Raw genomic sequence first — 24249 nt, 5'->3', positions numbered from 1 at the left:
GAACTAAATAACTTCAATAAAGAAATTAGAACCTCTCTGACCACACACCCCAAGTTGTCACCTATCACCCCACACTGGAACCCATGGGGGTATCATCAAACGACTACAACCCATACTCCATGGGGACCCCATCCTGAGGGAAATCTTTCCTGAATCCCTTCTTCTGGCCTTCAAACAACCCTCCAATCTCTCCAAACTCATTATCAGAAGCAAGTTCCCCACACCCAGGACACACCAACTCAAAGTAGGCCCAGACCCTGCCAGAACAACAGATGCAAGAGCTGAAAACATATTTCTGTTGCTACAATGATCAACAGCCCCCACAACACACCTTTCAAGGTCCATGGGTCCCACATATACCAATCACAGCGTGTAATGTACCTCATCCAGTGCATTAAATGCCTCAATATCAACTATTTGCATAAAGCCAAACAATCACTATGCTCTCAAATAAGCTCACAGGAAAATGATAAAAGACAAAAACACCCTATCACCAGTGGCGTAGCCAGGTGGAAAAAACAGGGGGAGCGGAGATTAAATAAAGGCACGATCCCCTGGTACTGACCCGGCGGCGCTCTGGGTCCTCAGCAGCACTTCAGTGTCGGGTCCTTCACTCGCTCCGGTCTTCGGCACTGAAGGAACACCCCTCCGCCACCGCAATGCCGCCGGAGACCGGAGCAAGTGAAGGACCCGACGCCGAAGTGCTGCTGAAGACCCGGAGCACCACCGAGTCAGTAAAAATGTTAAAGGCACCAAGTAATTAAAAAGGAGCCACTTGTGCTCGGTGCGGGAGCGGCCGCTGCCCTTCTCCCTCCCTCCCCCCCAGCTACGCTACTGCCTATCCCCTGTGGGTGATCACTTCTCTCACTCTGCAGTTGACCTGTCAGTCCTCACCCTCAAAGGAAACCTGCACAACGATTTTAAAATCAGGCCTGGGAGCTTAAATTGATAACTTTGCTAAACACTAAAAATCATGGACTGAATAGAGACACTGGATTGATGGTTTATTATAACAGTCTGTAGCCCCAGTAACAACCTCCTCCAGCTGCTACTCCCCCCCTTTCCCTTCCACCTTCCTTTCCTCCTTATGACTGGAGCACTGGGAAAGGGCCACTTCATCCGGTATGATCCCTTGAAATATGTGTTAACAACTTATGCTAAATTATCTGTTCCATCTTATAATTAGCTGTGACGCTCTGCCTACCTTTTCTAGACCTGAAGAAGAATTCTGGGTAGGCTCAAAAGTTTCTCTCTCAGCAACAGAATTTGGTCCAGTAAAAGATACTACCTCACCCACCTTTGCTCGTCAACTTAGATCGTGTCAATTAAACAAATTCTTTTTCTTTCTGCAGTCTGGAAAGTTCTCCAGCAACTCTACACCATCTCAGAGCCAGCCACAGGGTCTGCAGTATGCTGAAGATGCAGCAGAGCACGAGAACATGAAGGCTGTGCTGAAGACCTCCTCCGTCAGTGGGGAAACCACCACTGCACTAGGTGTTCGCACTCGAAGCAGAGCCAGCAGAGGTAAACGCTGTGCTTTTATTTTCTCAACTCCCTTTGGGCATTGTCATTATTTATTGTATGTACTACAGTAAGACGTTGAGGTCATGCCGCCGTAGTAGGGTGCTGACAATCTAAATAGTCAAAAGAGAAGAAGCAATTTTTGTTACCCCCCATTTTACAAATGGGGCACAGACCCCTTGGAGTGGTTTGCCTAAGATCAGGCAGCTGGTCAATAGCTGAGACAGCGGGAGTAGCAATAAGGAATAATAACCACTTAAAATTGACCCCCCACCCCCTTCCTGCATGAGCCTGGCTCCCCTTTAAGCCCCAATTTGTATTCCTCTGATCACCTTTTGTTATGAAATATAGATGAGGTCAACATATTTTTTTCCAATACAAGCAAGTTGAAAGCAGCCATTAGGCCACAAACTGTTGCTTAAAGGGCATCAAAGCTTATGAGGAATGGTGGGGAAAGAAGAGAAGGATTTGCAAAGTTTTTGAAGGAATAAAAGAGATTATAAATGTATAAACATTTCCCTGCTATTTGATTTATCCTACTGCATAGAACTGCTGTTTGTAGTGGACACATGAGTTTACATCATATGTACAAGCCCAGTGTTGTTTTTGGAAAAACAAATTTTAAAATAATGAAATGGAAGATGAAGAATCAGTTATTCCACAGTGAACACTAGTAGTCTAAGGGTAAAGCATCATGCACCCAAGGCTTGTATCAGTCCCAGATGAATGTACACATTGATATCACTTAGTGCCATATTAGGGCTGGAGATACCAGCTGGTAAAGAGAGAGCAGATTGGTGGCAGGTCATCTACCTTCTATAGGTAACCATGGATGTGCTCGCAACTCTAGCAGCTATTTCTTCTTCCTTTGAAGCCAACAGTTGTCAAGTGTCAGCACGGTTCAGTTCTGAAAACTGAATCCTGGGAAATCAAATGTTGTCCCAGTCTACAGTGCACAGACCCAATATTCTGACAGAGGAGTTCAGTAGTACAACCATCTCTGGCAATGAGATATCTTCATTTCTTCTCCATCATGTGATCCGCTGGGATCTCTATTCATAAGAAGAGTGGCAAGCAAACCACTTCCTTGTTGCTGAATCATTTCACAGATAGTGGGCTCATTAACCCATTTTCCTTTCACATTTTTTCCTACAGCTGTGGTTTATCAATTAATCAATCAATTACTGGTTCTGGAGTACAGGGCATTAATTCTTGGTGGTAAGGCCTGCTCTTCCTGGTATTCCTTTCCCTCATATATGGAAATCTTATCCATTACTGATTTCTTTTGGTACCACTATGCCTAGACCCTGCTCTGCTAGTAAAACATTTTCTATGTATTTTATTAAAGCTTTGATGCCTGGCTCCAAAAGCCCCAATTTAAAAAGCAGGCCGAGTAGCTAAGATACAAAGAAATAAACAACTCAAGCTGCTCTGCAGCAAACTAAACAGCTGACGTAATTCGTTAAGTGCTAGTGAGCAGTGTGTCCTGTAATAAGATTCAGTTCCTGTTGGCTTAAAGAATAACAGAGGCAGTGGTAGCGTGAGCCAGACAGAAGCCTGTTAGGAGCGCTGTCCTAATAGACCTGCTGTTGACAGGAGCCTGGAAAAAAAGCAGCGGGACACACTGCGATTCAAGACTGCTATTTACTGTCAACAGCGAAGTGCCAAGGATTGGTCCCATCATTGCTGGTTTTTTAACCTGACTGTGTTTACTGAGCCAGCTCTATTGGAAAGCTCATTGTCATTATTCTTCTGACTGACTAACCTTCAAATTATTAAGAAAAACAAACAATAATATCTAATGGAGAAACCAAAAGATGTGCCTGTCGGAGGGCTCTGTGCAACAGGGAGGGCCATAATTTCATGGATCTTTTGGTTTCGGAGACATGGTTCTCTGGTGGGTGTGTAGTTTTAACCAAAATTGCTTATATAGCTTTTCAGTCTGAACATTTTGCCGACCACTTTTACTTTTCTGCTTGTAACAGAGCACATGCAGTTGTGCCGGGCTATATCCAGCCATGCAATGAAAAGGTGATTTCTTCCTTTCAAAGGGGGAAAAAACATCTTGAACCAGATTCTTTCCTCCACTACATCCCCTTTGTGCCAGAAGCATGGAAGCAGACTTGGTACAGTCAGATTCTATTCCATCTGCTCTGGCTCCAGTATAGGGAGCAAAAGGGGATGTGAGGAGAGCATGCTGCACTCCAGCAATCCCCAGCTGGTGGACAGTCTCTGGGAGACTACTGCCAGCTGCATCATCTAGAGGAGAGCCATGAGTTTAAGGCCCGTTCAGAACTCCCTTATAGCTCAGCTGGTGCTGCCGAGTAGTTGGGGCGTTATCTAAAATTTTGTGTAATGGGTAGACGTTTTTACTCTAACAAATTTGAAACAGCAGTCACTGAGCTGCCTGCTGTCATTCTGCAATGATCCAACTACAAACAAAGGTGATGTGTGAGGGGTACTCTTTTTCTAAGACTCCAATTCATTCCAGGCCGTATCGGTTCATGGAATGCTGCTGGTGATGATTCACCTAATGCTACAGATGATGCAGCTGATGAGATCATGGATCGCATTGTAAAGTCAGCCACCCAAGTGCCAAGTCAGCGAGCGGTGCCTAGAGAGAGGAAGCGGTCACGTGCAAACAGGAAGTCATGTGAGTACTGCTGATAAACTTGTTGCAATGGAGAGGAAAGCTGTCTGTCCATCTATTTCTTTTCATATGCACATCTGTATGTTCATGTGTATGTGTGTAAATATGTAGGGTCAGCTCCTTAGCTTGTGTAAATCAACATAACTCCAGTGATTTCACCGAAGTCTATACATTGAGGATCTGTCCTGAAATGTTTCAATTTAAAATTCACATTTAAACTTTTTGGTGATAGGCTATTAGCATTATTCAAAATACACTTAGCATTTGGAAAGTTTAGAATTAGATATTAGCTCAGGCAAAACAGCATAAAACATAATGGTAAAAATACTCTATGGAAGTCAGAATTAATATCAGGTGAAGAAAAGCATCATGGCTTGAACCTGGCTTCCAATATGTAGATAATATTGCTGCATATTTGGTAAACTCGGGTATTGAGCATACAAGCCCGTACCTATTCTTCTTCTTCGAGTGCATGCTCATGTCCATTCCCGTGTAGGTGTGTGCTTGTCACATGCACTGTCACCGGAAGGTTTTTCCCTCAGTAGTATCTGTCGGGTCAGCTCCAGCACTCTATATAGCTCTTCATGGCACTCTATATAGAAGCCTGCTGACCCAGCGCCCCCTCAGTCCAGCTAGCTTGTTGGTTAACTCTGAACCCACCTCCAACATTTGCTTGGGAATCACCTAGATGGGAATGGATATAAACAAGCACTCGACGAAGGAAAAAACGGTTACTAACCTTTCAGTAACTGTTGTTCTTTGAGATGTGTTGCTCATGTCCATTCCTAAACCTGCCCTCCTACCCCTCTGTCGGAGTTGCCAGCAAGAAGGAATTCAGGGGGCCCTAGGTCAGCAGGCTCCTATTTTCAGCGCAATGAAGGCAAAACTCCAGGGGGCACCAGATACCACTGAAGGAAAAATGTTCTGGCGACGGTGCGTGCGGCGTGCGCGCACACCTCCATGGGAATGGACATGAGCAACACATCTCGAAGAACAACAGTTACGGAGAGGTTAATAACCTTTTTTTACTGGACAGTTACTACTGTAGACAATGAGTGTCTATGTACTAGAGAACTGAACAAGGCTTTAGTAGGAAAAGGAGTCCAATGTGTAAAAGTGTTTTAATGTTTCTGTGATCACAGTACACATCAACAGGGTATTGCAATCAGTTAAAGAACTCAAATGGAAACTAAATTAACTTGCAGTCAGGCATTGTGAAGTAATAAAAAAACCCAATTTATTTGTATATGTATATACAGAATACAAGATATGCCCTGTTGTAATTGACTTCATTGAACAAACAAATGGCATTGTGTCTTAACTATAAAAGGCCATTGTCAAACGTATTATTTCACAACTTTAAACATCTTTTCTTTATTGTTGGTACAATGTCCTTTTGCAAACTTGGAAGTAAAATCTGTCTACTTATGGTAGTGCAATTTGTCTGCACAGCAGCCACAAAGCTGGTTTAATTTACGTTGGGAATTAAAGGAAATCCTGTCGTAATGCAACCCTCCAGTGGCACAGAGCTGCCGTAGTCACCCAAGTTTGAGAAGTTTGGCTTTGATGTTTATTAAATGCAGTAGTTTAAGTTATGGTAGTCTTTGCGATATTCCCCATTCCAAGCATGGAGAATATTGCAGGTACCGTGGGAAAGGTGAATACCAGAGGAGGGTAGAAATTTAAGATTTTAATCATATTCACTGTCTGTGGCTTTGTGACCACCTCTCCATCCATTTTTTAGCATTTCCAGGAAGTTAGAACAAAGAAGAGACAACAACAGTGAGTGAAAGATCACAACAGGCATTGTTCTAGTTCAGTTAACCTTGTCGGTGATGGAAAGCATTCTGTACAAATAGCACTTGGCTTTTATTAGCTAGCATATGCCAAAAGCACATTCACTCTTCCCAAAGTGCCAAAACAGGGATTTTTGCATGCGGCAACTTCCTCAGAGAAATTAAAAATGAGCTAGGCATTCTGGTTGAATGAGCAAACCTTCCAGCAAAGAAAATGAGCTGGCACTGGATTGTCTCTTTTACTTTCTGTCACAGAGTACACCACAGCTCTCAGCAGCATATCCACTGCCACCACCTGCTGCCCCACATGCACTTGTGTTCTCCATATGTGCTGATTGCTGTAGGTGACTCATGCATATCAAACAGATGCCCTGTATGTTTGCATATTTTTGTGGCTTACCCCATGCTAAACTATTCCCTCTGTTAGCAATCCTCTCCCCACACACACACAAAAGCCATATGTTAGATGTCTTTGCCAGGCACCTTTCTTCCAGGAAAGCACTTGCTACAGCAAAAGGGATAATAATGAAAATACTATATATTTTCCATAGGGCTGGTTTTCATTTATGTTTAGTGAAAACATCAACAGGGATTAAGGACTCAGTAAATGTTTAGGCTGGGACTGATTTCCATTGTAATTTATCCTGATAGATTCCAGCTCTCTCACTTGTTTTGTCTTCAAGATCTCAGCTTGCCTTTTAAGTCGACTAAAAGACAGTTTCAAAATAAATGTAAAGTTCAGTAGTTTAGCGTACGGCACTTCAGAAAGGAGAATGTCTGGAACTGTACAACTTCAGTGGTAGTTGATATACCTGGATAATGAATGAATAAAATGGTTTGGCTTGAAAAACCACTGAGCTGAAGAGATTTTCTGCATTTTCTCCCCAAGGAACTAAGCAGGACCCCATCAAAATGAATGTAGAATTTAAGATAAGAGAATGGGAAAGGCTACTCTGACTGCTAAACAGTCAAAAGTCTATGAAAGTGGCACAGATCTACATGAATATACTGGAAACTAGAGCTTTAGGTGGTTTAGTGCTGCAGGGTTATGTTCCTTTGTTGTGTAAAGAGCAAAAGACACAACAGTTGGTTGTTCTGACCCATACAGGTTGGCAAGACCCATCCCCACACATACACTCAGAGTGAAAGCGAGGAGGGTGTGTGTTTGGTGTTCAATCTAACTCAAAATGTCAAAGTGAAACTAACTTGAAAGTACCAGCTTGCACCATGTTTTTACTGCAGCCATGTAAAATCATACATTTCTCAGGGTTTTAATGCAGAAGCATAAATCTGCTCAGATTCACTTAAAGCGTAGTAAAGATTTAAGTGAACCTGGACTGCGATGTGTGTGTTTCTATCAAAATTGGAAACCCAAATGAGTTATGCATGATTGTGTTGCAAACATTTCATGTGACTCTACCAGTTACCTTTCATAGACAAAGTGAGAGGATAAAGAAAATAGAGATGAGAAATTAGTAACTCTCAGTCATTTTGAATCAAAAGAGAAATAGAAATGGAGTTATAAAAGAAGCAAGTTCTTACTCAGCCATTGGGTGAATCTATTGGGAAAATAATATATTTTTACATTTGTTGAATTAGGTCTTCCACAAAGTGGAATGAGATAAATTGTTGGGTAGTGTGATCATATTCAGTATTCAAAGATCAATATTTAGATTCTAATGAAAAGAAAAGGTCAAGTCAGAGCAATCGAAGGAGCCATAAGTTGTCAGAAGGAATAAGGCTGTGAAAAGTCCATCGACGATAAATGAATGGTAATTCCTGTATCTGCTCTACAACCTCTGAAGATATCAAGGGTTATTGATAAATGCAGATCTGACTTATAGGGCCACTGAAAACAAATAAGAAGGAAAATGTTGAGAAAGAGCTGAAATGGAGAAGATGGGGGTGCGGGTAAACTAAGAAAAACTGACTTCTGCTGAGATATACTGTAAATGTATGAAGGCTGTGTTCTGAAGGTGAATATGTGATAAGAGGGACTGTTTCTGAGGTACCTCCAAAACCTTAGAGGTTTTGCAAGATAAAATTGTATATACACAAGTCCAGTGACAACTCAATGTCATTACCATGTGATGGTTGTTCAGTGGCCTATATGACATATGTATGGGACTGGAGAACATGTGAGAAAACAACCTTACAATCTGACACTCTCATTGGAAGTCTTAACAGAAAGCCCAAGGATTTAATGAGCCACAGAACCCAAAGTCAGGGTTGAGGCACATTGCCACAGGAAGCTTGCACTGTTCCTTCCTCTAATGTGTCTGTTCTGCATTTAAATAAAGACTCCTATCTCTAGGGTTCTCAATTCAGCATCTTGCACAAGCATTAAATAAAAACTGAGGGTTGGACATGTGCTATTTCCATTGTTTTAGACTTGACAGAAGCTTTCTGTGTGAAAGGTTTTTATAACATTATTTAGAGCTGTCCAACCTAGCAAGAAAATAGAAAATAATATAATTGTGATTGTCTGGTTCTCCCCTACGTATGGGATGAACTTCAGAAATGATACCATAACAAACAGTGAATATGAGGGAAAACTGGAAATGGTGACGTTTTATTGTATGCAGTAGTCCAAATTCCAGTGAACACAGTCCAGTTATTAAGGAGGAAAACGGAGTTAGTTTTAGCAATTTGCAGAAAACTGTTATTGCAGACTTTGAAGCACTGGGTTGTAAGGAATAAAAAATAGAAGTTGCAGAATGAAAAAGGGTCATGGAAATCTGAGAAAACTAGAGGAAGGAATGGAGGTATTTTGGTAGAGAAGGAATTAGATGAAAGACAAGCATAAGATGAGAGACAAGGTAGATGAGGTAATAACTTTTATTAGACCAACTTCTGTTGGTGAGTGAGGCAAGTTTTCGAGCCACACAGAGCTTTTCTTCCAGGCTGGAGTGTAAGCATAGGTGGCCGGTAACCCAGCTGCCTGGGGAGGCTAACCCCCGGTCCCTCCCCTTGTGCCCGAGGCCTCGCCCCCCTCCCTCTTCCTCCCCCACAGGAGCCCAAAGCACCCCCACTGCAGCCCCCTGGCCCCAGCACCGGATGACTGGGGGTGGGGGGGTGAGCCCCCAGCCCCGGTGCACCACAGCCTCAGCGCCCACAGTTCCTGGGCGGCGCAGCCGCTGCACCCCCAGCCCTGGTGCTCAGGCAGCCAAGCAGTGCAGTCACTGCACCCCCAGCCCTGGGGCTCTGGGCAGCCAGCCCCGGAGAGCCAGGCAGGCAGTGTGGCCTAGCACCAGCCACGCCAGGAAGCATGCTGGCCTAGGGGCGGGGCCACGGTAGGCTGTTTGGGGAGGCACAGCCTCCCCTTGCCTACGATACCCGCTGCCCATGAGTGTAAGGTGGACAAGGAGACTGACACTCCACTGTCATGAAACCGAGTGAAAGAGAGAAGAAAGGGAATGAAGAGGGAAGGTACACACTTGAATATCCCAGCAGTAAATAGGGTACTCACACCATGATGACCACATGAGGAATATAACGTTGACTGCATCAAGTGTTAGAAAAAGGTTGCATGATCACTCCTGCTGCTCTGCACACTGATAATGCACACTGAAACTAGTGGTAAAAATTGATCAGATGAGAACTTTTATGTAAGAAATAGGGAAAACTCGATGGTGGAAGAACCAAAGAAGAGGGCTGTGGATACATACAGTAGTACTGGAGGTATCAAGGCGTCTTAGCTGGTATGAAAAGGCACTTTCATTGTTCTTCTTTTGATGTTTGTTTACTTCAAAGATTCAGTGATGAATGCTCAATAAACAGGCTGTACATAAAATCATTCACTCAGAGCTGTCGATTGCAGTAGTCTTACTCATGCTGGAGTAGCACCTTGCTCTTGAATAGTCCCATTGAAATATGTGGGACTACTCAAGGAGTAAAGTACTACTCCACATGAGTAAGTGTATCAAAATCAAGCTCCAATTTAATAAACATGTATCAGGCCCAGCGATAGACACCTAAAGAGCCAAACACTAACTCCAACATGTGCATAAAGATATATGGAAATGAAGATCTAAACATCAATGGATTAAACCAGCCAAACAGGGAATGCTTTGCGACTTTTGTGAGCAGCCAAGGATGGGCTCTGACAGGCATCTTCGGAGAAGTTTTATGGCAGACCCCTACAAGTGCTCTGCCCAAATACAAATTGAACCACAGGACAGCAAACAAAGTCAAATCCACTTGATCTCAATTGCCTTAGTGGAACACAGTGTGAAGTGGGGACCTGCTAAAGCCTTAATCCTGGATTATTACATCATTATTGGCATTATCAGTGTTAATATCTTAAAGTGTATTTGTTGGCTCACGAAAGTCCATGTTGTGGGCAAAGAGATGGTGTCATAAGCATGGTCTCACTGATTCACATATTTATATTGAGGAGCAGGTGAGCAGCCATATTCTGCATATGCTGATGTTTATCTAGAATGGAGATAGCAAAGGTGGGCAGGTTACTGGCTAGGCCTGTTTTTGTGAGTTTAGATTTTCCCCATTCAAACAACAACAGTGACAATTCCATTCAAAGACTTGTAAAACACACTTTTTCTAAAAGACTTTCAGTGAAAATTCACCATAGAAACAAATCTTAAAAAATAAACCAAACAAATGCCATTTTTGAACATGGATCTTCGTCTGTATCATGTGTCTATATTGTATTCCTTAATTTAGGGCCCAGTTTTTTGAAGTCTGCTGATTCTGAGGGGTACTTATTCACATGAGTAGTTACATCAAGTTCTATGTAACATGAGTAAGGATTGCAGAAGCAGGAAGTTTCACAACTAGATGCTTATTTAAAGTTGATTTCAAAACCTTTGTTGGTTGTTTGTTTTTTGCTCATTTAAATTAAAATCTACTATAGATTTAGGATAGGGAAACTGGTTTGGATCAAATCAAAGTGACTCAAATTTTAGCCTACAGCATAAATCAAACCACTAGACCCAAACTACTTTTGATGTTTAAAAACCACGTGTAATGAGCTGCCCTACTTTATCAGGTTTTGAAGCCCTGCCGGTTAACTAATGCTGATAGATTCTCATTGTGTCATTCGTTCTGTGACGCTCCTCGCTATAGTATTTGAGCACCTCACAGACATTAATGTGTTTATCTTTACAACATCCTTGTGAGATAGGGAAGTCTTATTATCCTCATTTTACAGACAGGAAACTGAAGCACAGAGATATTAAGTGACATGCCCAAGTCCATGAAAGAAGTGGGAACTGAACTCAGATCTCCTGAGTCCTATCTCAGTGCCTTAACTACAGAAATATCCCAGTGCAGGTCTTTCTTGTTAGACTCCACCCTGAATATAAACGAGGTAGGAATAGCACGCTAGAAAAGGGATCTAGGATGTAGGAAAGAATCCTATGAAGATCCAGCTCTGAAGAGGCTGAGATTTCATGCAGTATTATTTTGGAATAACACATTTGTTAATCAAATAAACCCTGGAAGGTAGGATGACTTTTTGACTCCTCAGGTGTATAATTTTTGTTCTGAGCTGGCTGGGAGCTCCACCAGCTTATACCTCAGTTATTGTTTTTTCTTTATGTTTTATTTTCATATGTCTGTGCACTTATTTTTTCTGGCCAGGATCAAATGCGAAAGTGCCAAAATGCTATAAAAGAGCCTGTTATCCAGATATTTATGGCCTGACTGAAAACAGGAATTAATGGAAATTATGCCTTTTTATGTCTTTCAATAAAAAAAGACTATATAAACTCCAAAATCCCAAGCAATTTTGCTTCCAATTTATAACTAAATCCACAATTGCTGGGTTCAGTATAAAAGAAAGGAGTTGGGAAGAAGGAAGAGCAAACTTAATCAATCAGGTTACTTAATGCACACTTAGCAGCAATTAATTACAATTACAATAAGTAAATATTTCATAGATGTTATTCATTATCAAATGCTATTTGTCGTAGCAAAACATACTTAACCTAATACTTTCACAGGGTCATCATCAAGCTAATAAAAGTTTAATTGAATGAAAAATAAAATGATGAAATAGCTAAAACTCTGGAAGATGGGAGATTGAATTCAGTAGATGGTACAGACTCTTTATGAAATCAGTAGTAGTTTTTTGATGCCTTCCAAAAAAATATGCTCTAGTTTGCCCATAAGTTATTGGTATCATTGTAGTAATTACTGGGTGTAATACTCCTGTGATATGCAGCAGGTCAGATTAGAGTATAGGAACTCTGGAATTGCTTTTCTGAGGTCCACTTAGTCCTGTATCCTGTCTCTGACGATGGCCAGTGCCAAATGCTTCAGAGGAGGATGTACGAACTCTACAATATGCAGATATGGGATAATCTGCTCCGCATATTAGGTCTTGTCCTGATCTCTAATAGTTGGACATTGATTTAGGGTTTTAAGCATGAGATGTATTATCCCTTCCAAAAGTTTTAGCGTAGTTATTATGATTGCTCTGAATATTCTTATCCACATAAATGTCCAGTCTCTTCTAGCCTTAAAATCTAGTAATAAAAAATACATTATAATAAAAAGATATGTTTTGTTTCTTCTAAACTGACTCCTAATATAGCAGGATAGAATATAAATGCACTGACACCAGGCAAGTAGAATCTGCTTTTAGTTCATCAAATGTATACTGCACTACTGTTTGGCAAGGTCAGGGAACATGTGTCCTTTTCCCCAGATTGCATCATTTGCTTTTTTGGATTTGATGTTTTGTTCCAGAACATTCTACTAGTCCAAAGATGTCCGTGACTGGCCCATGCCATCTGACTGGGGCTAAGCGGCTGATTAATTGCGGTGTAGACATTTGGCATCGGGCTCCAGCCTGGGACCATCCCATCTTGCAGCGTCCTAGAGCCTGGGCTCCATCCCAAGCCTGAACATTTACACTGCAGTTAAACAGCCCCTTAGCCCCAGTCAGATGGCACGGGCCAGCCATGGGTTTTTAATTTCATTGTTGCCGTACCCTTAGAATTCATGGGCATGAGGCAGATTCCCAAAGAGGGGAGCCAGTAAAGGAGCCGTGTGACTGTAATCAGAGTTTTGGGCAGGTAAAGCAAGTTTGAAGGCTGAGGGTATTGTAGTGGGGTTTTTTACAGTGTGTTTTAGCAGAGAAGCCATTTTGCTTCCCAGCAGGATCCCATAGTGTAAGCAAAACGTTACTGAATTTTTTGATTTGTCCCTGTGACTATAAGTGTAATACACAGTCTCCAATGAGTGCAGAAAGCAGACAAAGGAAGGATCAAAGAATAGCTGATGAGCTTAGACTTTCCAGGTGTTGCTAAATAAAGACAATCGGTGCTGGAGTGTCCTATATTTCTTGACTGAGTGATGCTGATTAGTTGTATTGCAAGAACAAGCTGAAGGTGAAAGGAGGAAGCTAGGATTTGGCAAGATAAGGGTGCATAGCAAACATTAAGTGATGGGATGTTGGATAATTCATATAGAATTATAGCTCTGTAGAGGAGTGCTGGGGAGGTGATCTATTTATGGTTCCAGGTTATAAGTAAGTCAGTGTCGTCTCTTGCTGCAGAATCATGGAAAGTAATACCATGTAAGTCATTCACAACAAAAGTTAATTTTGACATCTTTAGTTTACCTCTTCCAAGGGATAGAAATAGTTGATTCATTGTTGTCAGTTATTTATTTTGTTCTCAGTCCGCTAGACAGAAGTCATTTCACTCACATTACCCTTTGTTTCCTCTTTAGTATATTTTAAAGATTTAAAGGGTTTTTTTTTTTCTTTTAATTCCTGGCATAGCGAGTACGGATATCGCTCTGGGTATTTGAAAAATAACATATGGTCTGGTTGCACTGCTGGCCTTAAACATGCACTTTGTTTACTTTGGTTTCTATCCATCTTAATTAAAGACTTCAGGTTTACACCAGGTCAGCTGTATATGCCTGTATTTATATCATTCTTCCTTCCTTATAGGAGATGTCTTCCTTCCAGCGTCTGAGTAAAGAAATCAGAAGCAGTGTGTTGTTGGCTTTCACAATCAAACTGTTCTTGAGGAAAGGGCTTCAATTAAGAACCAGAAATAATAAGGAATTTTAGAGTACAAAAATAAAAGTGCGATCATGCATGGCTTTACTGAAGAGCAAGGTGATAGCCATAGTTGCCAAAGGGAGCCCTCTAATGCCCTGAAGAAATTTCACATGGTCATTTGTGAAGGCAGGAATTCCAACTACATTCATAGTATTGAGATTGCATCTGGAGGGATGTCTCTGTTTGGAGATGCAAAACAAGTTCCCACAGCAGTTACCTTGCATTTTGCTTTGGCTCAAAGCAGGGCAGCACAACCGGGAGGGACCCCACCTACAGCACAAAGGGGGGGAACCTCACCCGTAATTTCTCAAAGCAGAGTAACCCTGAATAGTCAGCATATGCACAAAAAAACATTTTCATCTCAATTGTTTTGAATCTATCTTCTTGGTTTACAGATCTGCTTTTTAATCTTCTTTATTCCCCAACAAAGACTCTAGGTGAGAGATTCAGACATTATTAGGTTTAGATTCCAATTCCATAGAACTTATGTGCTCAAAGATAATAGCCCTTCTCTTCCTCCTCCTAGTCCTTTTTCAACACACAGCTCTAAGTCTACGAGCCCTAGCTCTTGCCTCAGTGAAATACATCTATTACTAAATGATAAATTGCTTTAAAAATGGAACTTACAAGGTGTATGCCTAACACCTCTGCTAAATCCCCTTGCTTTTTCTACCCTCCATCCCCTACCTGATTTGCCCATATACACATTGGCTATTTACAGTCTAATCTTGCAAATACATATTACCAAATGTAGTGCTTACTACTGTGAGCACTACATTCAGTATTCATGCTCCCAGTACTACACGATAATATTTATGGCATGGTCCCCAATTCAGATTAGCATTTAGGCATGTGCTGTCCTGAACAGGGATGCTTTCCTGCCTCAGGACCATAGATTCTAAGCTTTTCGAGGCTGTATTCTTCCATGTCTATACAACAGTCTGGTTCACTATGGGCACTATAGAAATCATGTTAATTAGTGAGGAAGATGCTGACACCTAAAAACGTACCCAGAGATACAAACCATTTTTAGTTAGTAATTAAAACAATAGGTTAAATATTAGGTAGAAACAAAAAATCCTTTCCTTTATCCAAATTCTTCAGAATAATGTACCTATTGTTGTTCTCTAGAATATAACCCACTTAAAGATCAAACACATCTCTTAACTTTCTCTTATAAAGACAAATTTTATCCTTTTTTACTTTTGGCTTCCCCTTTATGTTATTTAATATCTAGTCTTACAATGGAGATTGCTGAATAGTCGAATTCTTTGTTAGGAGAGACTGGCACTATCTATGAAATTTGGTTGGGACAACTTCTGACATGCTGGCCCTGACTGAAAATGCTGCATATTTCAGTTGTCTGCACATTTTCAAAGTGGTACTGGATGAGATCCAGGAATTCACTCACAAATCCCATAAGGAAAAATTTCCGTACACACCACCACCACTTGGGAAATTTAGCCCTGCTCATGCTCAACAATGACATATGCCTCGCTTAATGCAAGTTTAGCTTAATGCAGACTATAAGATATTGACATGAAAAATATATCATCTAAGTGAACAATGGAAGGGGATGAAGAACACAGAGAGTTTCTGAATTGAGCTCACATAACCAAACTGCCATAGCCTGACTGATGGGGGTAAAATCAGAGAGGAGTTAAATGGCAGTGTCTGTAATATGTTGGGTGTACATTGATTGGAAAGGGATTTTCTCAATCACTTAAACACTGATCTGAACATGTTTTAAAAGATAAGCCCCTTTGAAGTGTAAGTCAGATTGCATGAGGGCCAGGCCTCAGTCTGCTGCTGTTTATCATATTTGATAGACTACATTAGCAGGAAGATCCCTGAGGGAAAAAGTGAGAAGCTGCTATATGCAGTGTTGTTGTGGACATGTTGGTCCCAGGATATTAGAGAGACAAGGTGGGTGGGGTAATGTCTTTTACTGCACTAACTTCTATATTTAGACAATATAGTAATAAGGGTGTCCTCAAAAGAAGACCTAAAGGAAATAGTAATCCAGTGGTATGACCAGCTACAATGGCATGGGATGAAAACGAACATAACTAAGACTGAGGTCATGTTGGCTAGAAGAGGTGCCACAAGGAAACTGGAAATAGAGATTAACTGACTATGACTAAACCAGACGGACCGGTTCAAGTACGTTGGCGGCTGGGTTATGGAAGATGGCAATCTTTAATGTGAGATACACTCAAGACTGTGTGGGAGCTGGAAGAGTGTGGAATAACATCTCTAGGGTTGTGTATGACAAGCATATGCCACTGAGATTGAAAGCCCATCTGTCTGGAACAATGGTGAGCCCCGCAATGCTGTATAATTCAGAAGCATGGGGAGTAAAGAGATGGTATGTTCAACACCTACAGATGTTTGAGATGGGATATTTTTGCGCAATAAAAAAAGAATCAAAGTGGATGAGGTAATATCTTTTATTGATATTCTGTTGGTGAGAGAGACTTCTATTGGTGATAGAGACAAGCTTTCAGGCTTACACAGAGCTCTTCTTCAAGTCTAGGAAAGGTACTCAGAGCGTCAACAGCTAAAAACACACAATAAAAAGGCACAATAAAGAGAGATTGTGAAATTCAAGATTAGGATGGAAGTCAAAGTCCATAATGTGGCTTTAAAATTGAGGAAGTGTGACCTAGCTGGTTTGGACACACAGAAAGGGTGAACAAAGAGGACCTGGTGAAGATAACATGGAAGGAGAGGGTGCTAGAAAGGAGACCCTGAGGAAAGCTGAGGAAGTGACGGACGGATTGCATCAAAGAACGTGTTAAGCAGGTGGACCTCAGACAGATGAAGATGACACATGCTTGCACAGTGAGCTGACTCCAGATGATGGCATAACAGGAAGAAGAAGTTGATTATAAAATAGGTGTGAGTGAATTGGGTGGGAGGTAGGGATGGGAGTATGTAGCACGAAATGCAACTAAAGTACATAAAATAAAATAGGCTCATAAGACTGCTTAGTCTCCTATCCTCCTACAGGCTGCTTTTCCTACTAACCTCCCTGCTTCCCCCATAGGTAATTTACAGCATCTTAAATTTGTTTTCTGACAAACTATCATAATCATTTACTTCATCAGCCCACAGACTTCCATCGGAGTTTTATTCATTTTCATTGTTTGCTAGGATACTGTTGGGAATTACACCATTTCCATGATACACGCGACCCCAAAGCGGACAAAGTGCTCATATTTATGTAAAGGGATACTGTTGCAATTCAAATGGTGCTTGCATGAAATGGTCTACACCTACATGCCAAAAGCCATTGAAACTGTTACCATATGTGGCGCCAACCTTGCTTTTTTTACTGCTCCTCACTTCTAGTGAAATCAGGGAGGCTAGCTGCCCTTTAAAAAAAAACCTGTGTAGATTAATTATGTGCTGAGAAAAGGCTCTGCTTTGGGGAGTCTTCTTGTGTGTTAAATGTTCCCAGTTCTGTGAGGGCTGCTTCTCTTTTCAGTTGTTTGACCAGTGTGCTCAGATGAATTCACCAAGTTCATCATAGGCATGCTACGTTCTGCCACAATATCAAACTAAGTTCTAGATTTCCTGACTGGTAAAGAATATCATCCCCTCCGACCCCCTAAAAACAACGTTTGGTTTCTGGGTTATGAGATCTCAGCAGGACTTTCTTGTGATAACAGTAAAAGTAATTTTCTTCCTGTTTTATGTTTTTATGTTTCTTTAGCCAGTGTTTTAAAGATTGCTTAAAGAGCACAAAAGGTCATTAGAAAGCTTTATTTTTATTGTCATTGCCTCCAGAATGCATTCCATAACTCAATTTAATGTGGGCTGCAGCAGGCCAAGAGTTTTACAAGCCAAGAAATTATGTCTAGTCAAGTTAGTGACATGCCACAGAGTTCAGTGAAAAGGGAAGAATAAAGACCTAGTTTGAATGGTGTAATGTTGCACTGAGTGTAAAACATGGAAGGAAAAACTCTCTCTCCAAGTCACTTCTACTAATGGATTGTATTCCTGCCCCAAGCTGGTAGGAGATCCCCACCAAATGCAATCTCTGGAAGTGAAAAAGGCCTAGAATCATCTGCTTTATAGCATGTCAGAAGGAGATTCACCCACCCTCCAGTTCATAGGGAAAGTGCATATTTTACTGCACCCCTTTATAGAGTGCAGTTAGATTTCCCCTGTTTTAGCCCCCTTCAAGGGCCAATACAAGGGGGCCAAGGGAAAATGTGACAGGACTGTGGTGTCCCCTCCCTTCCACCTCTCCTTACCCCTGGCACTGTTTAAAGAGGCAGTCCCTGCTATTCCACAAATGCAAGGGCTTAAATTCCACCTGACTCATAAAGGGGCACAGTAAGGTGAGGGAGGCCTCCTTGAGCTCCGTGTCCCCACAACACACTCACACAAGAGCCAGGTCTGGCTCTAGGTTATTTGTAATTAGAAGCTTTAACACTGAAAGGCACATATCTTCACAAGGGATCTCAAGCTCTCTCAGTCCCTAGGCACATTAGAAACAAATCATGTTCTTCTGCTCAGCAACAAACCCTCCAAATCTGCTACAATATGGGCATGCAAGGCCATAATGCATGGAAAATTGCCATGTAAATTCAGAGTAGACACACTTCTACTTAATGAGTTTGAGTGTTCCAGTAGGCGCACAATACCTCATGAAGTAGTATTTTCAGTGCTTGCCTCGCAGGCTTATCTGTTGAATCTCTTTGCTTAGAGCCTGATTCTCTCCACAGGGGAGCTTTTCATTAGATTTACAGATTTAAAAATGTAATTTTATTACCCTGATCCATCAAAGTCTGTCTGTCTTTGGAGCTGATTCCTCCTGTCTAACTGCTTAAGTTAAAAGGTCCAGGCATTGGGATGTCTAAATCCAAGTTACCTTTCTGTGTCATAGCTGAGACCTGAGGTAGTTTAGCAAAATCCTACAGAACCCTACAAGACCTTTTTTGGTCAGATACTTCTACATGTATCCAAGTACTGAATGAATGTTACTATTATTATTTATTTGAGCTCTGCTAGCTCTTAAAGTCCCCAACTAAGAGTTGGGGCTCCCTTATGCCAGGCTTTATCCAGTCAGAGGATAGAAGACGGCCCCTGTCTCGAAGAGTTTACATTAATTTTGTACATCACTTTGGATCATATACAAAATCGTGATGTCCTTGAATTGAGTCTCCAATAAATTCAGAACATGGCATATCTTAAGATACACAACGATGATTCTCGCTTACAGTTACATCCTCGGTTCTCTCACATTTTCTCATAATAGGCTTTTTCCTCCACAGTATTCTGACTCCTTATTAAGTACTCTGTATATAATTGCCCTAAAGACCAATTCATTATTACACTTGTCTTTGGCATTCCCTTTACACTGGTTTGCATAGTGAAGTTGCAGGCCTGTAAGTAAAGGGGAAATGGGAATTTCACCATCTTCTGTTTTTGTGTTCAGTCTAAGGTAAAGCCACATATTTTTCTCCCTTCAGTTTTTTTCCAGTTAGCTAGTTGTGTATGTGGAATAGTAACTGTATTGACTTTTAAAGATTTATATAGGCATAACTGAATTTGGTTTATTCTAGCTGTTCTTTATGGATGAATATGACCCCGTTATTACAGTGTCTGAGTGTCTACTAAGTATTTCCAAATGGACATAACAATTGATCTCTCTGTCTTTACTTCAGCCTTGCCATCTTGTAAGAAAAAAGCTTGCTTAGTTCAGAACATTTTTCTTGTTTATGTTTGGATATGTTTGTGTGTGCGTGCATCTGTGGTGACATTTTTGAGGAAAAGCTAATTCGAAGAAATGAGGTTTGCATTAAGTTCTGGAAATGGTGTGGTCTTATTTCTTGTGGGAGTGAGTTCCACATTCTAGGTCCAGCTTCTGTGAAAGTTCTGTCTCCTGTGCTCATATGCCTCCCTCTAGAGGTCAACAGGTTCATTGCTCCAATGGAATGTAGCTGGTTTTGGAGTTCAGGGTTACAAGATGCAAAGATAACCTTGTAGGTAGCTAGAGCCAGTCTCGTGGAGGGCCTTGAATATAACAAGACAAAGACTTTAAACTTGACTATCTATTCAGCAGGGAGCAGAGCACTGGGGTGAACAATACATGGCAACTGTGTAATTACCAAGCAGACATAATGCAGTATTTTGTTTCAGCTGCAGCTTTTCAGGGGAGGGGGAAAGGAGTGTAGTTTCATTTTAGATATAGTGTGTTTTGATACTCAAGCCTTGAAGTCACAAGTGTGTGGATCATTGTGGCCATTTCTGATCGGCAGGGATGAAATATTTTGGCAATTCACAGCTTTTTTGTTGTTGTTGTCATGACTGTTGGGAATCTAATAACTCTGAGAAGTCCCAAAGGACCTCCAAGTGATGACTGATTTAATAATGTAAGGAAGGTGGTCTGGATAGTGGACGTGTTATTTGAAGCACTTCCCTGTTCCTACCAGCATCTTCTTAGTCTTGCCTATGTTCAGCTTGAGCCCGGAGCTCTCCATCCAGTGCAGATTTCACCGAAGCATTGATAAAGTTGGGAGATGGTGCTGATTTATATTTGATGCAAAGGAGATATGGAGATGGGTATCATGCAACATTTCCTCACATTCTTCCAATGGCTTGGTATAGAAGTTAAATAATATAGGGGAGAGGAGTGAGCCTTGAAGAACTCCTCAAGTGAGGGATTCGGAGGTGAAGGAACAATTGTAAGTGTGACATTCCCAATTCACTTAATTGTCCCAGAAGTGGAAGAGAGAAATTTTGCTATTAAATGTAGGTCATGCTTTTCACCATATTCGTGACATGGTGACATTATTTTCCTCTTTCTTATTTGTTTTCCGTAACAATCCATTCAGTCCTTTCACTCCTGCTAGACCCATGTCTATACCAGTCAGTTTCAGGAACTTGGAGTGACTCTCCAGTGAATTGGAGCTCTTAATTATGGTGCATAAAAACAATGCTGGAAGCCAAGGAGTTCTTAACCATGCTCTGTAATTCCTTTCTCCAGAGCTGTGTGTCTCCTACTGGCTCTCTTCACTTTTATGGAGCTCTGAATATTTTTGCTCTGCATAAATTATAGTTTGGACTTTGGATGTACAATAAATGCATTGATCTGCATTTTGCACGTCTGCCTAGACAACAAACTATTGGAGTGAGCAGTCAGTCCATAGGCCTCCCCATCCCACCCTGAAACAAGGTGTGTTCACCTGCAGCCCCTAATGAAAAAAATTCTAGGGAAGTGCACAGTCACAGATTCTGTTTGCTGTAAAAGAAATGGCAAACTCTTCTTTAAGGGCTTGTCTACATGGTGCATTGATGCACAACAGTGGGGTGTGAATTCTGAAGCACACCAAAATGCTATTCACTAACTGGCCTATGTAAACCCTGTTGGCACGCAGTAACAGTTCCCTAGTGCGCATTATAACAGTCTGGTTTAATAGTACTATGTTAATGCCCAGTAGGGAACTTTTAGTGCGCATCAGCCAGGTCTACACAGGCAAGTTAATGTGTGAGATGTTGGTGCACTTTAGAATTCACACCCCACTGGTGCACATTATCATACCATGTAGACAAACCCTGAGTCTGTGAAGCAGAAATAAATTTAAAATGTAAGTTTCATGTGTCAAATTATACCTATTTGTGCTGCTGTTTATATTATTGTGGTAGTACAGATTTTCCCGACAGTTCTCAGAAAAATAAAAAGCCAAGGTCTCAACCCCTGTAAATTAGCTATAAACCATTGCTGACAATATATGATGTAGACATGGGGGGCGGGAGAGGGGGAGTAAGGGGGCACAGCAGAAAACAAGAGGAAAGGAAATCTGGTTTTGAAGCATTATTTATAAGGATTCTGATTACTTGTAATGTTGTGGTTACTTTTGGTTCTTTTTAACTTTTATGTTATTAGAAGATCAGAGAAATAGCAGTTAAAACACCATATGGAAAAGCCCCATCGAATTTAATAGGGACAAAACAAATAGGGTTCTATTAAAAGTTCTCTAAAAACCTATATGAGAATGCCAATTCTTTTTGTGGAATGTAAAAATCATTTTATATAAATCTAAAGAAAGTTGATTTCCTTAAGTTCTGTAGGATTTTACTTAAGAAAAGAAGACTTGAAAAGACTTGTTTTGAATCTAAAGATAGATGTTATAGAAAGATTTTCACAGCTGCTGGGTACCTTATGGTCCCACTGAGTTGCCAGATGAGAGTGCTCAGCTGCTCTGAAACTCAGGCCTTATAGACATAGCTGCTGTTTGTTTGATTCTGTTTTTGTGTTAGAATATATATTGCAACTGATAGTCCTGTATATCACTCCTGTTATTTGCTTCCCTTTGGATTTTGTGACCGTACAGTAAGAAGAACACTAAAGAGTGGACTGACACCAGAAGAAGCCAAAGCACTGGGCCTCATCAGCACCTCTGAGATGCAGGTGTGAAATCCTTAGAGGTGGCTACAAGCAAAACCATCATCGGTGATACACGGGCTGACAACCATTCAGTGTGGCATTGTTCTACCAGCCTCATCTGTTCCTCCTGACATCCCGTCCTCTATTAGTTTAATTTTGATAAGATATATAACAGAAAAAACAAAAAGGGCTAAAGAAGGGTGTGTCACAGCTCAGCACTAAAACCTGACAGATACAAAAAGGAGTGTTTGAGTATTTCTAGGTGAAAGCTTATAGCTTGTTCTCTCATGATGCATTGATGTGAGTATTAGGGGACTCTCCTGAGTCATCTTTTATTGTGTGAGCTATGTTTACGTTGGCTTTCCTTGTGGCCTGTTTTAGTAATCGTAAAGCATGGCATTTTGTCAGTGCAAGGAACAGTCCTTAAAGAGGCAAAATCACTTCTGTTACAGTTACTATGATCTTCCTAAGATTGTTTTATTGGACAGACATACACAAATCTGTACAACCCTATTTTTATCTCACCACCAAAGAATGTAAAAATGTATGTGTACTTATGTATATGTACAGTATGGATGTGTGTGTATGTACAACATACACATATAGTCCTGGGGTGAAATCCTGGCCCCACTGAAGTCAAAGCGGCAAAGATTTCACTCCTGGGGCCTTAAAATTCCACCTGACCTTCAGGAAAGGAGTGTCTTTTTACAGGAACTCAATGTTATTCAATGGACTTCACCCTGCAGGGCAGGAAATACCCTGCAGTGCAGGTGGAATGTTTAGGATTCTGAACTGCATGTGTGTGTATGCACGTACACTGTACCTAATATAGTACACACACAGATAGCACAGAATACCTCCTACTATTGAACTCTAGGTATACTGAGTCTTTGTACAATTTCAGAAATGTATGCCAACAATTTACATGCTAGATAAAGAGGTTCTGCTGCCAAGATCAAGAAGTTTCGTTCACCTGCCTGAGCCCTTCATGCTGCTTTTCTCTGTTGTGATGTAGCTTAGTGATGATTTAGCTTCAAACCAATTGAACTGAACATGAAATGGCCCTGCTAAAACTCCTCTATATTTTGTCTTTTTTCATCGTTAAAATAAATAGTGAGGATACCACAGTGAACATTCCTCTTCCCACACAAGGAATTTGCTTTTTCCTCGTTCTTCCTCATCTCACTGTTTGTAATTGACTTCTATGAACATCTTCAGTGTATGTCTGAGGTTAAGTGCGTGTTCTATTCTGGTATATCCCCATATAAAGGATCACACTCCACTGTCGAAACCAGACAGAATTTTAGAATGTACTTTAATCAGCTCATTTGCCTTTAAGTACATCCGTCTCAGTGAATTTGAACTGAACCCACTTATACCCGGCTTTCGCCACTGCCAAAGCATTTTCATGGGAACTGCAATTTAGTAACAACAAAAAAAGGGAACATTTTGCACCAAAGCATACCTAGATGGAATGGTACTGAAGAATGCATTGTGAGGCAATATGGGATTAGCTTTTTTTGTGACCCCCGGCTGGGACTAAAGGTGTATTGACTCCTGCATTCTGTTCCACTTTGAGGACAGGAAGCGCTAAGGATAAGGCACCAAACAGGCAAAATTTCAACTATATATGAGACTATGTTGAACACAGCATCCAAGTAATCTGAAAGCCAATCAGTAGGCAATACTGAAATAAATGACCTAGTAGAATCAAACTAAATGGAATATGTTGTGAAAACTCCCATCTGTGCAATTCTCTTCCTCAGCTGCTGGATTTCAGTCCTTATTGACAGTTGCCTGGGGCCTTGACCCATCCAGTTCATGGGTAAATATATGTCCCTGC

At 41.1% G+C, this 24249-nt stretch overlaps 1 protein-coding gene across 5 annotated transcripts in view; it reads left to right on the top strand.

Annotated features, from left to right (window-relative positions):
- FHOD3 (formin homology 2 domain containing 3) overlaps nucleotides 1-22632 on the top strand; it is a 611741-nt gene extending 589109 nt beyond the window's left edge. For all 5 annotated transcript variants that reach the window (XM_043540433.1, XM_043540432.1, XM_037889932.2 and 2 more), the window contains 3 exons: nucleotides 1353-1524; nucleotides 4013-4174; nucleotides 22354-22632. In XM_043540433.1, coding sequence (XP_043396368.1) covers nucleotides 1353-1524; nucleotides 4013-4174; nucleotides 22354-22436 — 417 coding nt within the window. In that variant the 3' untranslated portion in view covers nucleotides 22437-22632. The remainder of the gene's footprint in view (nucleotides 1-1352; nucleotides 1525-4012; nucleotides 4175-22353) is intronic.
- Nucleotides 22633-24249: the final 1617 nt, after the last annotated feature.

Source organism: Chelonia mydas, chromosome 2, assembly GCF_015237465.2.
Source record: "Chelonia mydas isolate rCheMyd1 chromosome 2, rCheMyd1.pri.v2, whole genome shotgun sequence".
In the NCBI taxonomy this organism is placed as follows: Eukaryota; Metazoa; Chordata; order Testudines; family Cheloniidae; genus Chelonia; species Chelonia mydas.
Note: the sequence above shows the minus strand (reverse complement) of the source record. Positions and strands in the feature narration are given on the sequence as shown.